The sequence below is a fragment of the Apostichopus japonicus genome, chromosome 3, assembly GCF_037975245.1.
Source record: "Apostichopus japonicus isolate 1M-3 chromosome 3, ASM3797524v1, whole genome shotgun sequence".
NCBI lineage: Eukaryota > Metazoa > Echinodermata > Holothuroidea > Aspidochirotida > Stichopodidae > Apostichopus > Apostichopus japonicus.
The window spans coordinates 27656345-27671365 of record NC_092563.1 but is presented as its reverse complement, the minus strand read 5'-3'; the positions used below and the strand labels follow the sequence as shown (position 1 = coordinate 27671365).

Sequence of the window (15021 nt, the reverse complement as noted above, 5' to 3'; positions counted from 1 at the left end):
AAAACTATCTTCTGAAACCCCCGTTTATTGAAGGAAATTGATTTATTGGCTCTTCTTTTATAATGCGCCAATTGTACGGCCATTGCTAAACATCATAGATATACGTTAAGGGGAAAGTAAACAATTAAAGGGCTGAGGTAGTGAAGTGACGGGTCCCTTCCTGAAGCTTAATAACCTCAGTAAATAAAGTTAAAGCGGTTATGTTGGTACATTGAAATATAGTTAACCCACCGTTTATGCGTTCAAGTCCCGGTGATCAAAACCCATACCTTCCCCCCATATAATTAAATCTTGACGGAATTTCAAGTATACCGCTGAGTCTGTTCGTACCAGTATATGCTAAATCTTTATTAGACAGAGGAGGATTAAAATATGTCTAACTTCTACATGACATGGTTATAGAAGGATACACCAACATTGGCTACGGAAACCCAAAACCTGTTCGTGGAGATAGTTGGCCTATTTTTGCTACATATGTTTAAAAAAAACATCATCTGCATTTTAGAGCGCTAAAATGTTTGATTCTTCTAACTATTTTCAGACATCGAGGAGTGTTCAGTTAGACAATTAACTGTCTTTAGTGAGGAAGAAGGCGACGAGGTTGGCAGTAAAATTACTTTTGAATATTGAACACGAGTGACCAGTATTGAAATTTCTAGCATATTTTTGGGCCAATACTGATGATCTATAAAGGAACGTATTCTTAATGAGGCAGTAATTCAAGAGTAGAGGTTCACTATGGGTGACCAGTTTTTTTTATAGTATTTCTAGCAAATTCGGGGCATAAACCTTAAGAGTACTGTTCAATTATACAAGGTGAGGGGCATGGGGATCCAGTTCGGGGTGCTGGCGATAATATCACCGGGCTCCCTTTGATGTCCTCGATTTTGCTCGAGTATAGTATGAAAATGAAAAAAACATTCTTTATTCCCATATTTCTAAGGGCCCCCTAATTGACCTCGGGCCCCGTCGCTGCACCACTATCCCGACCACTTCCCTCTCCAGGGCCGTATGCGGTGATGTAAGCAAGGGGCAATCCTTCAGTATGTGTCTCTTGCTTGCCAGCACCCATCAATCAATCAGTAATAACAAGTGAGTTCCTTTTACAGACCATATAACGCTAAGAAATTAACAAGCAAGAAACCTTTAAACCTTCTAAGTGATACTGATGTCTCATCCCCCCCCCCCCCCTCTTTGAGTAAACTCAAAATCTGACGCCATATTGATTGCCTTCTTTATTCCTATTCCTTCGAATGAGATTCTTTTGGGATCCGCTTAGACCTATATTTCAAGTTTGAACTAAATAAATAGAACTCAATTTATCTCAAGGATCGAGTTTAGGCCCCCATTTCCCAATAGGTACAGTGGGAACAGTGCCTACATGTACTTACGATAGGATCGGGGACTTCCAATGATGTAGTAAGTTATACCAGATTGTTATACAATTCAATAAACGTTCCCTTTCAGTCTCAATTTCTCATTAACATGGGACGGGGATGGGAGTGGGGTTGGTTAGTCCTGAGACCGAGAGGGAAAGTTTGGAAATGGTACCGGTATATAGACACTTCTCAATAAAAGTAAAAGCTATTTTATTCCCTATTTATAGCTTACCGTCAAACCCATCTGTCCAGTGATTTACTGGACTGCGAACCGTGAAAAACAGTTCAGATTGGCTACAGTTGAGTCATCTGACATCAATCTAGGGTTGTGATTGGTGCAAAGTATAAGTACCGCAATATGACTGTGAAATCACTATCAAACGCACATTATAGAACACCGTGCCATCAATAAAAGGCATCTGCTTAATCTTTTTGAAGGGGTCACGAGAAGCACGTTACAGTGTCATATATGGAACGAAGGGGTGGGGGTGTGGGGGGAGGTGGGAGGTTTAGGAGGGACGAGGTAAGATGTAGCTGATAATGGGATAACGAAAACATTGGAAATTCAGTTGTCCAAAGGATGTCACGCACTTACACTGCTTTTGATGATGCAAAATTTTACCCCAAAATAAAATATCTACGTGAGCAATAGCATATACTATCGGCGTATTACTTTTACCCATATTAATGGAAAGTGACGTAATATTTTATTATAATGCTTAATTATAGGCCATCAGTTCTGCCGTAGGACGATTGTCTCTAAAGTTCCAGTAGGTGGCGCCCTCCAATTTTTGCCCATTGTGGTTTCATTACATGTACCAGGTCTCACAGAGGGTGCATTGACCCCAGTTTATTAACTGCCGTACAGAAACAGCCAGTTGGGACAATTTCGTAATATTGCCATTCTCATATGCTTCCAAGCACTTGTACTGACAGTATATACAAATCCTAACCTTTATCTGCAAGATTCAGGATATTCATACTGTTCGTACTGCCAGTAAAAGTGCTTTGGAGCAAGACATGATAGTACAGTATTTCGACAATGTACCGAACTGGATGACAGAAATGATCCACATATCAATTAGTATGAACTTATAAACTGATCTACAATCAAGGCTCCTCTCCTTACACTATTGATTTTTCCCTTCAAAATTTCATATGCATTGAAATGATAGAAATCAACGTTATACATAAATCAATGTCTATTTCATCAGTAATAAATTATTACGTCACAACATATGATGCAATGTCCAAGACAACACGTCAATCGAAAGAAACGACCATACCTCGTCGAAAACAACCATGTAAAAAATGGGGATGTAAACAGCCTTTCATTGACACTGATTAGCCTTCAACCGGCTTGACCTACTTTGAGATCTGCCCTAATATTTTTTTTCTGGTAAGGGAGGGGGGAGGGGCGAGATTAAGGTATATCTGGCGTATTTTATGACCTGCATCAGATATCTCGGTTGTGTCGCCGCAAAAAAAAGGATGGGGGGGGGGTGAAAGTAATACAAAATACGAATTGGTATATTTTCTACTTTATGGTAGGCTTCCTCCTAATTTCCTACCAAGGTTAATACTTTTACGTATTTAATCCCTTCCCCTTCCCCTCTTCCCCGTCCCTCTCCACCACCCACCCTTCTCTCCACGATTTTTTTCCATCTACTACGTAAGCTACTGGGAAGACCTATCTCTCAGCTCGTAATCATGATTTGCAGCGGTTACTGATATGTTTTTGAATGGGATAGATACACGTAACGTACTGTCCGTGAACTACAACCACCTTATATGAAAACACATTTTCATATCAACATTAAAATTGACGCTTTTAAAATGTCGTTCAATTGACGGGAGCAACTCAAGTTGTCATATTTCCCCTATAAACTTTAAATTTAAGTAGTAAAATGATGGTGTGGCGTCCTTGTTTTTAATAACGTATGAAACGAGAGACGGTTTGAAAGCAGCTCTTAATTTTAAAGAAAGATTGATAATTTTGAGAAAAATTTGCCTTGGGACCTAATATTGTGTTCCTTGGTCTTGTTTCACGTTTCTCTAAACTAGAATGAAATATTCAATTGGGTTAAACATGTGCATGGTAAAAGTATTGCTAAAACAGACTAAATATAACAATATAGATGGAACAACTTTCACTTGCAACTGGAAACTGTTTAATAGACTTTATTGTCTCGCGAGGTAATTTTCAACATGGTGTCAATTTTACTTACCACAGTCAACTGTTCTAAAAGCAGGACGGCGAACTCTAAAGCTTGGAGAACATGTCATACATTTTGCTTTTGGAGGTTAAGAGGATGTGAAGGGGGGGGGGGGGGGGTTGGAGGGTTCTGTATATACTAATTGTGTATATGTGATGCACACCAATGGGCGTTCACATAGGGGAAATTTGCTATTATTTTACTTATGTCTCATTTGGTCCCCTTGCCTGTTAGATGCCGAAATTTTGTTTAAAGTCTGCCTTAAAATTCATTCCTGTAAAGTCATTTACTGTTGGTACAAGGAAAACGCTAAATTTTTGTTCACAGATGGAAAACGGGAGAGGGACATCATCAGGTATAGGGGTAACAAGGACACAAGAGGGAATAATCATGAAGTACAGAGATCATTGGTCATAACTCAAACCAGGCTCAAGAAGACTGATTTAATGAAGCTCAAAAGTTAGTGACGTCATGACTTGGACTGACATTGCTTGAGGTGCATAAAAATATCCTCGAAGGGACTTTCATGAAAGTAGCAACAGCAGTGGTGAAACACTGGTGTGTTTCATGAAAGTAGTAACAGCAGTTGTGAAACGCCGGTGTTTTTCATCAAAGTAGTAACATCAGTGGTGAAACACCGGTGACTATCATGAAAGTAGTAAGTAACAGCAGTGGTGAAACACAGGTACCTTTCATGAAAGTATTAACAGCAGCAGTTAAACACTGGTTCCTTCATGATAATAGTAACAGCGGCGGTGAAACACTGGTGTCTTTCATGAAAGTAGTAACAGCAGCGGTGAAACACCAGTGTCTATCTGAAGGAAAAGTGAAGGAATCCAGGAAGGTTGGTCCAATGGTGGAGGTAACTTTTCAGTTTCCCTTCTCCTCACACATTCCAACACCACCGGTAATCAATTGCATGGCATTCTTGTAACCTAACTACAAAATCACCCACACTTCAACCCACTTCCCAAACCCACCCCCCCCCCAAAAGAAAATTATACCAAGAAGTCACAAGATATTGAATGTACAATAATGTTCATTTTACCGAAACTTTATTTTCAGAATACTGTACACTTTCTTGGCTTTACAACAAGAGAAAAATGAAGGATAACTGTCCATTTTGTAAAAAACGGCAAAATGCAACAAAACCAATAATATATATAAATTAGTTAAAAAATAATAAATTAAACACTTCTCTGCACATCTCTTCTCCGTTGAGTTCAACGTTAGTTTAAACCATTAGTTTTCTATAAATATATAATAGAGTAATTGATATAAATGAGCGAGTGGTTTAACACCTTCTGAAGTATCTGACATAATCATCACGATGCTCATTATTAGAGAGACGATCCACATGCATACCATAAAGTAAATTAAAACAGATACGTGATGTGATGTTGTGTGTGTTATCTGATGATGTTGAGTGTCTTAATGAGTCCTGCCGCAGCAAGATTCATCAATATTTCTAGTCATGGATAGGATTTATGTGCATTCAATCAGTATACAATATTATAATTAATGATTAAAGGGGGTGGACTCTTTAAGTTAAGTGCACAAGCAAAGTAACTTATTACTTTCTTATTTACCTTGTTTATATTTTCTTGAAAAGGTGAATCTTTCCTGAGATATTTTCAGGTGGGTGGTGATAAACTGAAATGATGACTTCATCGAAATATCAGAAAACCTATGTGGCTTCATTTCTTCACATGCACACAAAAGGCAACAAACTTATCTTTAATTTAGAAACCTCAGTTACACATCCTTATTCCTGAATTCAGTAATTCAGACTCTATTCTGCATTAAACAACCATTAACATATTTTTGTTGGTGTTTTGTGACATATTCATGACTGTTATTTGCAAATACCTTGTGGAATGAAACCCGCACAGACATTCTCAGCTCATAATCAAAGCAAACTATCACATTTTGGGCAAAATTAATGAATAAAACAATTGTGATAGAATCCCAATTGCTTTCTTTAGTAGGTCAAAATTTGGAACAATGAAAGTAACCTATATATAGCCGATATTAAAGATTTCCATTAATGTTTTATCCACAACCTCTAAAGCACCTGTAAGCCATTACAATAGAAGCTTATGAAAATAAACTTGTCTCAAGCATTTAATGAACATTTCACAAAGTTATCTTAGGTTTTGAGTCTGCATAAAATTGTGGCTGCTGGAAGTACTCTCAAATGTCAGGTACAGACGGTTCGAGCCATGTACAGACGGTTCGAGCCGGGTCCAGCCGGGCACACCCAGACCCAGCCGGGCACACCCAGACCCAGCCGGGCACAGACAGGTACAGCCGGGAAACAGCCGGGCAGACAGGTCCAGCCGGGCACAGACAGGTCCAGCCGGGTACAGACAGGTCCAGCCGGGCACAGACAGGTCCAGCCGGTCACAGGCAGGTCCAGCCGGGCACAGGCAGGTCGAGCCAGTCAGACAGGTCGAGCCGGGCACAGACAGGTTCAGCCGGGCACAGACAGGTCTAGGCAGTTATATTGAAAATGTGACAAGTGCTTTCACATTGGTTCCTCTTAATCCTGTGTTTCCACACCCACAAATATTACACTCCCACTTTTTCCATTTGCATTCACACTGGATCTAGAAACAAGACATGAAGTCATGTGATATCTTGGTCTTGGGTCACCGTGATCCACCAAGTTTTCACACATTGTGATCTGATCTACCCTGACAGTAAGTGTAAGATCCCAGGATTAGATCCAGATCCCTGCTCCAGATCTAGTGTGGACAGCACTCAAAGTGACTAGTTAGTTAAACAAGAATTACAGACCTTTAACAGCAAATATTGATTTTGAATAAAAAAATCTCACAAAGAAAATCTTTGATGTACACAAATACCTTTAACAGCAAACAATTGGGGGTGGGGTGATTGCACGATCAGAAGTTTTATTTTACTCAAACGTGAAGGACTGAAGATGTGGACAGCATTGCCATTATAGATATATGGTAAGATTAGTGCATACTGCATAGACCAGTTTCTTTGTTATTTACATTACTTAAACATGAGAAAAGTAACTTATAGTTCCATTAATCTTAAAGGTAAGAAAACCAACAGAAGCTCCATTTGATGACCTATCTCTGTGATGATCTTTTCAATGGATGTTGAGAGAATAACCAGGTAGACATGTATGTTTGGCACCACCCAATGACGCTCTTGGGACCAGTTAAAGTCCCTGTCCTATGGGTGATAGTGTACCTCAGCATCATACCATTCTCAGCTAGAAAGCTATGTGAAGACACCTCATGTAAACATTAATGTGATGAACATTAATCATCAGTGATGGAAATTTCACTTAATCCATTCGTTCTCCTTTACAGGATATGCCCAACCAAAGAGGAAAAAAAAACACAATCATAATAATAACAATAATAACAACAACAATAATAACCACACATAATGAAGGGTTTTGAACATGTAGCACAAAAAAAAACGAAAAAATGACGAAAAAATGAAGAAAATGAAAGCTGTAGGTGTACCTCCTACATTAATAGATACTTGGAACAACTAAATCAAATTCCCAATCACCCAAATTGAAAAATGGTTTATCATTATCATTTAAGGTTTATGGACAGATTGGGTACATTTAAGTACTAATCACAAGAGCCTGCTTACCCAGTTGGTGACTGAACTCTTGCACACTATTTGTCATGACAAAACTGTTAGTCTGAACGGGAACACTTTCATGTAAGAAATTTAATGTCAGTACTTTTCATTCCTATCAAAAGTGAGATACAGATACAATTTGTTTAATTAAATGACCACTCAAGGGCTGAAGATGCATCATTATACCCAGAGGCATTTCATAATGATCAATGCATGAACCATTGCAAAAATATTAATAGAGTTTTTTGCTTATGTTAGGCTCATTTCCAGAGAAAAATTAAACAAATAAGGGATAAATGTAAAACTTAAAAAACTTATACTTGTTTCAAAACCATACATGCCAGTTTGATGTTACTCTACTTCTCCATCAGGCCCCCCCACCACCCACACCCCCCCCCAAAAAGGGCAACATTAGCACACAGATAACACAGTAAACAACCATACATTTGTAACCTGCATGGAGATCCACACAACCCTTGAGTAATACTTGGCAGATCAACATGGATGGAAAAACCACTTCAAAACAACAAAGTTAACTGACAAATAACGGAGATGGAAATATGAAAATACGAAACAAGAAAATTGCACAATAGTTGAACGGAAGCAAACTTTGTTCTCAAACTGCCATTTTTCTTTATGGGATGCCCTTTTAATGACAGATGAGGGTACGACTGGCTGAAATGTAAAGAATACTACTTTAAGTATGATTGGCATTCACAATAAAGAACAGAAATAGCAACTGTATAAAACTGCTATTTAGTTTTGTTCAAAATTTAAAATAAAAGAGAGAGGTCACACGGTTCCTTTGGCAAATATCATAGCAGTTGGTAACAAGTACTTTATATGTCCGTAAACCAAGTTCTTTCAACCCTGTTGGATTGACCCTTTCGTTGCTTTAACTCTCAAGGTGTACTTGTGTTACCACAAACACAGTGAAACCTTAAAACTGACTGCAGACTGGTAACACCACTAATCAACTAACTAACCGACAGAATTCTTCATATCAGGTCTAATGTCTGACCGATTGGTACACCCCAGGGGTGGTTGGAGTGAAGACCTGACATCCACGTGGCCCTATGTTGACGTTCTATTCTGTAGATTCTTCAAACCCTATCAAATTTGTTTAGACTTCTTACGAGGATATGTCAACTAATTTGGTTTATATACAGCTTATAAGCATCAATTTGACTATTTATTTCTATTTTCTTTCAAAAACCACTCCACAATATTTCAGAAATCTACCTAACACTCCACCTACCTGACAATCTACCAAACACTCCACCACTGTTGAACTACTATTTAATAAGAAACAACTTCTATACGATGACACCATTTTAAACTTCCTCAAAGAAGCCAGTTTGACAAATAATGCCAGGACCAACAGATTAGAGGCTCTTTCATTTCCCTTCTGAATTCATCATTTACCTACCCTCCCAGTTACAACATATGCTAGTAACATTAAGCAAGATTTTTACCCATCAAAACAACCACTTGGTTCCTTTATATTTGGCTTTACTATTAAAGAAGTAAGGACTTCAAACCAAAGGAGAGAGATTAGTTTTCAGCAAGCATGTTAGTTTATTACTACACTAGAATTAATAATGAAAATAATAAATGACTTGTCAAAGGCAAAATACTTCTCAGTAGATTATATTTAAAAGTTCAGTATTTCCTCATGAGCTAGTTTCCCTATAAATGCTTTGCAACATTCTAAATGCTATACAACTTAAACACCTCACGCTTTATATACCAAAGGAGAAGCATGGATTTAGTAGAAAAAAAATGTACTTCTTGAACAGCTAAAAATTAATTTAATTAATTAACTATCAAGGTAACATGGTAAATAGAAAAGATCTGCAGAGATTGGACGGTATTCATCTTATGAATCCAGCAATCTCGATATAATCACCCAAGTTCAATAAACACTATATATTTGTACAAAGAAATTGAATAACGGATCCGTCTTGCAAATGTGCATCAGAAAATTGGCCACCGTTATGAAGAGGAATTGTAACACATTATATTTAAATGGGTAGCTAGAAAAAAAACAAGGAATTTGTTGAAACGTTTGTTACTTTTTGACATTTAATCATAGCACTGCTTAGTGAACAGTTTATTGCATACACACAGATGTATCACTGCGTAGATAGGTATTGTCCTTGCTAACTTCACCTCTCTTTAAAAAAAAAAAAATCACTTCAAATAATGAGCGGGAGCTAAATGCTCACTAGAAGAAATAATCCCAAACTTTCGAGAGCAGTCTCATTCCTAGGTTTTACTTTTCTTCCCTGACAAAATTCTTGATTGAAATTATTATTATTAAATAGGTAATTTTGGATGCCAACCTGGTAACATATCACTTCAGAGATATGACAGGTGGTGACTTGTGTTAGACTGACACTGTTCTCATGTATTATATAAACTCCAGTCTGCAAGTTATGAAACTTTGTCTTTCTCAAAGTGCATGAAAATGAAGAGATGGATTAAGCTTGACTTATCAAGATTTCAATTCTTATTTTGGCTCCCTTTTGTTATCCTCAATTTGCTTCAAATGAATAAGAGGGAAAATTATCAAAAAAATATCTTGCAAACCATTAGAAAGGTGTCACGTTATCTGCCAATAAGGACTTTCTCAGACAGTACTAGGGTATTTTTGTGACCAGACGATGTAGAAACTTGCATTTTTACAGTTAAAGTTAACAAATGTGCAGAGATCTTAAGATATTTATGGTTGCTTTATAGTGCAATTCACTCAACATTTGCAAAGCTGTAAATTCCTTTCACTTTGAGTGGCAGTTTGGCAAACCTTAATAACGTCAAGTACGATAAACTTATTTGACAGAGCAAGAAGCACAAAAACTGTTATTTATGTTAGTTTTGTTAAGAAACCTTGTTGCTCTTTAGCGTCACAAAGTTACGACATAAAATTATACTCCTTTCACCCCTCTTCTCTGCTGGAATTGAGCCTGGGTATCTCCAAATGTATTAAATCAGCAAGGCAGTGTCTTCAAATTCATTCTATGTGTACACTGAAAATGACACTTGGGTAAGGAGGGGAGGGAGGAAGGGGGGGAGGGTGGTTAGTTGGCAGATTAACTGTTCAGCCGCCTGAAAGAGCCACACTATCCAGATTCACTCTTTCCAATCCCAAGGAAGACATATCTCGCCATCTTTGAGGACGGAGAAGTACTTTGTGACATGTAGCCGAAGGTCGTTCATAGTGACCCCCAGGGCCAAGGGGTTCCTGGTGATTCGAGTACAACAGCTTATCATCTGTTCGGTGGTGATGGTTATATCCTTGGTGAGGCTCGATAGATCTAGCTCCTCTTGACAATTCCGGCAGATGTCTTCCTCAGCTTTAACGTCCCTGAAATTTAAATATCATGAATGAAAAAAAAATCTGTTAAACAGAGTAACACCACCGACCAGCCGATATTAGAATTACACAAACCTAGATGTGAAAGAACATTTTGGAATGCCAAGAAAACACCCAATGAAATGGTTTGATAATATTAGCAACTTGGGGTCACTTCCCCTTTAAGTAATGATGTACACAATTTCATCGCTTTTGTCAGGATTCCCAACCAAGGTATCGGTATATCACTTTAAATAATGATGTAGACAATTTCATCGCTTTTGTCAGGATTCCCCCAACTAAAGTATCGGTATATCACTTGTCTTTCCGTTTCTTGAATCAGTTAGAAAGGATATTATCGTGAAACAACTGGCAGAGCTACCCGACTTAATAACGCACTGTTGATATTTAACATCACAATACCATACTTGATTTATGAAGCGTTGAAGCACATCACATTAATTGGTGGGAATGAAAATTAACAAGTCACAAGCAAAGCACAGGAACTTTGAGAAAAACAGGCAAACACAATCGAGATAAGCCTTCATTATAAGTTGATTAACCAATCTGTCAAATTGAAAAATTGGAAAAGAATAACAACCACACATTAAAGCAGCAGTACTACCCAGTAAAGAATTCAAAATGAAGGACTGTAAAACAAGGATGTTCTTGTTGGTTCTACTTCTTCTTAACGGTAAATGTTTGAAACATTGACGAAAGGGGGATGAATATCAAACTAGCAAGAACTTTGGGAATCCTTAAAGTGTACAGAACTCCGGGAATCCTTAAAGTGTACAGAACTCCGGGAATCCTTAAAGTGTACAGAACTCCGGGAATCCTTAAAGTTTACAGAACTCCGGGAATCCTTAAAGTGTACAGAACTCCGGGAATCCTTAAAGTTTACAGAACTCCGGGAATCCTTAAAGTTTACAGAACTCCGGGAATCCTTAAAGTTTACAGAACTCCGGGAATCCTTAAAGTGTACAGAACTCCGGGAATCCTTAAAGTTTACAGAACTCCGGCAATCCTTAAAGTGTACAGAACTCCGGGAATCCTTAAAGTGTACAGAACTCCGGGAATCCTTAAAGTTTACAGAACTCCGGGAATCCTTAAAGTGTACAGAACTCCGGGAATCCTTAAAGTGTACAGAACTCCGGGAATCCTTAAAGTGTACAGAACTCCGGGAATCCTTAAAGTGTACAGAACTCCGGGAATCCTTAAAGTGTACAGAACTCCGGGAATCCTTAAAGTGTACAGAACTCCGGCAATCCTTAAAGTGTACAGAACTCCGGGAATCCTTAAAGTGTACAGAACTTCGGAATCCTTAAAGTGTACAGAACTCTGGGAATCCTTGAAGTGTACAGAACTCTGGGAATCCTTGAAGTGTACAGAACTCTGGGAATCCTTAAAGTGTACAGAACTCCGGGAATCCTTAAAGTGTACAGAACTCTGGGAATCCTAAAAGTGTACAGATTTTCATTGTTATATTATCAGAAGTTATGCACCATGCAGCCCTGAAATTTACTTAACGAGGAAAGTTCCCATGCAGAAGGGATTTTACAAATATTCACAAATTCTCTACTTTGTGGTGAATTCTTTTTCACATTAAGATTCAACAATTTCAGTCTCCTTTTACCCTCAACATGAAACTTTAATACTGAATCAGACTAAGAACAAACAAAGTCATTATCAAGATGAAGATACATGAGATAGTGAAAACAAACAATGCATTCACCTGGATGACAAACCTTTGACCTATAACAAACAATAACAATGCAATCTATTGTTTCGCTCACTGGATGATTACTGAGTACAATACACATGTTCCACAAAACATTGACTTGTTCCTTGGTATGTAAGACAGCTCACACATGACATAAAAACACCATAATAAATTATAATTCAGCACCTTAATAAACCTAAAACCTATTTTTTTAGACATTCACTTTGTTACAAATCACCATATAGGTTTAATATAAAAAGCTTAATAAGATGTTTACAATTGATCTTAGGAAATGCCATTAGAAACATGGTGGGTGTTTTTTGTTGTTGTTTAGGCTGACTTTACATTGATACATTGGCACTATTTTATATCACATGTCTTTATCATTTTTGTTGTTGTATTTTTTGCTGCCTTTACAATCTGCTAATCTAGAGGAACCATTGGGCAATGGGTTTTTATTCCAGCATATCATCTTTTAACAGTAAAATAAAATTGTCGAGTGAACTGGAACACATGTTCCATATATTCTATCCTGTGGATGGGGGTGGGGAAGGTGAGGGGACTGCTCCCGAGGGACACTCCTATGGTAGCTGACAATTAATTGAAGCAAGCAAAGGTCATGCAACCATGACAGCATTAATTGTATTGACAAGTAGTTCAATGTTTAGATATAATCACAATAACTTTACACAATAAACTACAATTGATTTATTAGAACACTGAATCCTTCCCATACCATAATTATCAGGGAGACTACCCTAAACAGATTAGTTTACCCACTAGGCAATACCATCAGCTCAATGAATTGTGAACATAATCAAAGCTAGTGACTGCAAGAATTTGAATAAACTTGTTTTATCCATTGCAACGACAACTGTTCATGGATCCCTCATATAAGCAAACTGTGAAAAACCAAAATTGAATGCAACTAACTTTTCTTGCAAAGAATAATTGATCTTGTCTCTCACAGCCAGATGCTGTGCACAAAAAAGCCCAGTTTTACAAAATGCATACCTGTGCAGCAATTTTTGATTTTTTTTTCCAAGTAAACTAAAGAGTATTTTCATTTCTTTGAATGGAATTACATTTATTCTGTAATCGTAAACATTTTTTGCTTTCACTGAAACACCTTGTGCCCTACTTTCTTTTTAATATCTCTGCCTTTTCTCCCAAGATGGTTCACACAGACTGAAAGATATACATTACCACACAACAACAACGTAAATACCAAGACAACCTACAACAGATATGAAATGATATAAATAGCTTAAATTATGTCATTTCTTTGATAAACAGGAACAATGTAAAAAGTAAAAAATGTAAAAAGGAACAATCTTATCAGAAACATGACTGAGACCAATTTGGGATCATGTTTACAAGAAATATTTAAAACAATTCGTTTCTTAGACATGACAAACATGTGTCTCACCATTCCTTCTGTTTTCTCATTTCACGAGCAGTTACCCCCCGGTCCATCAGAAAGTGAACGATGTCTTCGGGATTACTTTGGACTCCGATTTGTATCAGTCCAAAGTCACTGATGTCCAGTATTCGAGAATGGCTGTGGAATGAGAAGAGAAGCAAATTAAGGTTTGTCCATTTCTTTGTGATATACTGATATATTAAGGGGTTTATCACATACAGGATTGTAACAGATCAAAGATAATATACACCCCTCCCCTCCCCTGCCCCTCCCCATTCCCTTACTACCCAATGTTGATAAGTGGATCGCAGAAGGTTACAATAATTTGAAAATTTGTCAATGAAATGGGACTTATTAATCAATATTTTGAAGTTGACATTACTATTACTAGAACAGTTTATCTGAGTTTAGTGAATTCCAATGAATAGGGTTACCTTACTACTGTATCTAGACACACTGAACTATAAACTAGTGACAATTACTATCAGAAGATATCTGTAACTAATGATAGGTAGATAGATAGAAACTTTATTGTCCATTTCAGAAAACAGAAAACGGAAATTATTTCCCGTCAACAGTAAACATAAAACAGTAGTGTTGATTTCATACACTCTACCACCATGCTAAAAACATCAAATGTAAGATGCCACCCCCACAAGTTACCCACAATGCACTGGTCTTATTGGTTTAAATTCTCAACACTAACCTACCTCCTCAATACTGTTGCACTATCCCATTTAACCATTGCAAGAAGTGGGAGTATAATGTTAACAGAGGCCACTGTTGTATGGTGTTTTCTTAAATGTTATTACGAAAGTCAAAGCAAATCACTGGCAACGTAAACATTTGATTATATTTCCTTTCACAGAGTGCTGTTCTTTCGGTTTCAAAGGTAACTCTTTTGTTTTTTGTTGATAGTCAAGGACAAGAAATAACAATTGGTGATGAATGTCATGTGACCTTACTTCCCACTTAATTGAGAACTTTCATTTCCTTCACACCCATAACATATTCGCTTTACATTAACAACACGAAGATGTAGGATGCTACAGAAACTATTTGATATTTTTAGATCCAACTTCCTTTTGAAAAGCTCAATACCTTACCTTACATTCATTGACCTAATATTTCATGGTTTGTTTATACAAACAACATAGAAAGGGAGACATATTAAGGAAACATCATTTGAAACTACTGAAAAAGAAAGTAACAAGCAGCCAGGTTCAGTCTGTGCCAAAACGGAAACATTACAAATGCAAAGGTTCTCACAAACTCCTAAAATATGTATTTCA

At 37.4% G+C, this 15021-nt stretch overlaps 1 protein-coding gene across 1 annotated transcript in view; it reads right to left on the bottom strand.

Moving 5' to 3' along the window:
• Positions 1–4633: 4633 nt before the first annotated feature.
• The window catches only part of LOC139965695 (T-cell activation inhibitor, mitochondrial-like), a 33101-nt gene continuing 22713 nt past the window's right edge, over positions 4634–15021 (bottom strand). Inside the window, exons 9-10 of the mRNA XM_071968317.1 lie at positions 13736–13867; positions 4634–10595 (exon numbers count right to left, since the gene is read on the bottom strand). Coding sequence (XP_071824418.1) covers positions 10361–10595; positions 13736–13867 — 367 coding nt within the window. The 3' untranslated portion in view covers positions 4634–10360. The remainder of the gene's footprint in view (positions 10596–13735; positions 13868–15021) is intronic.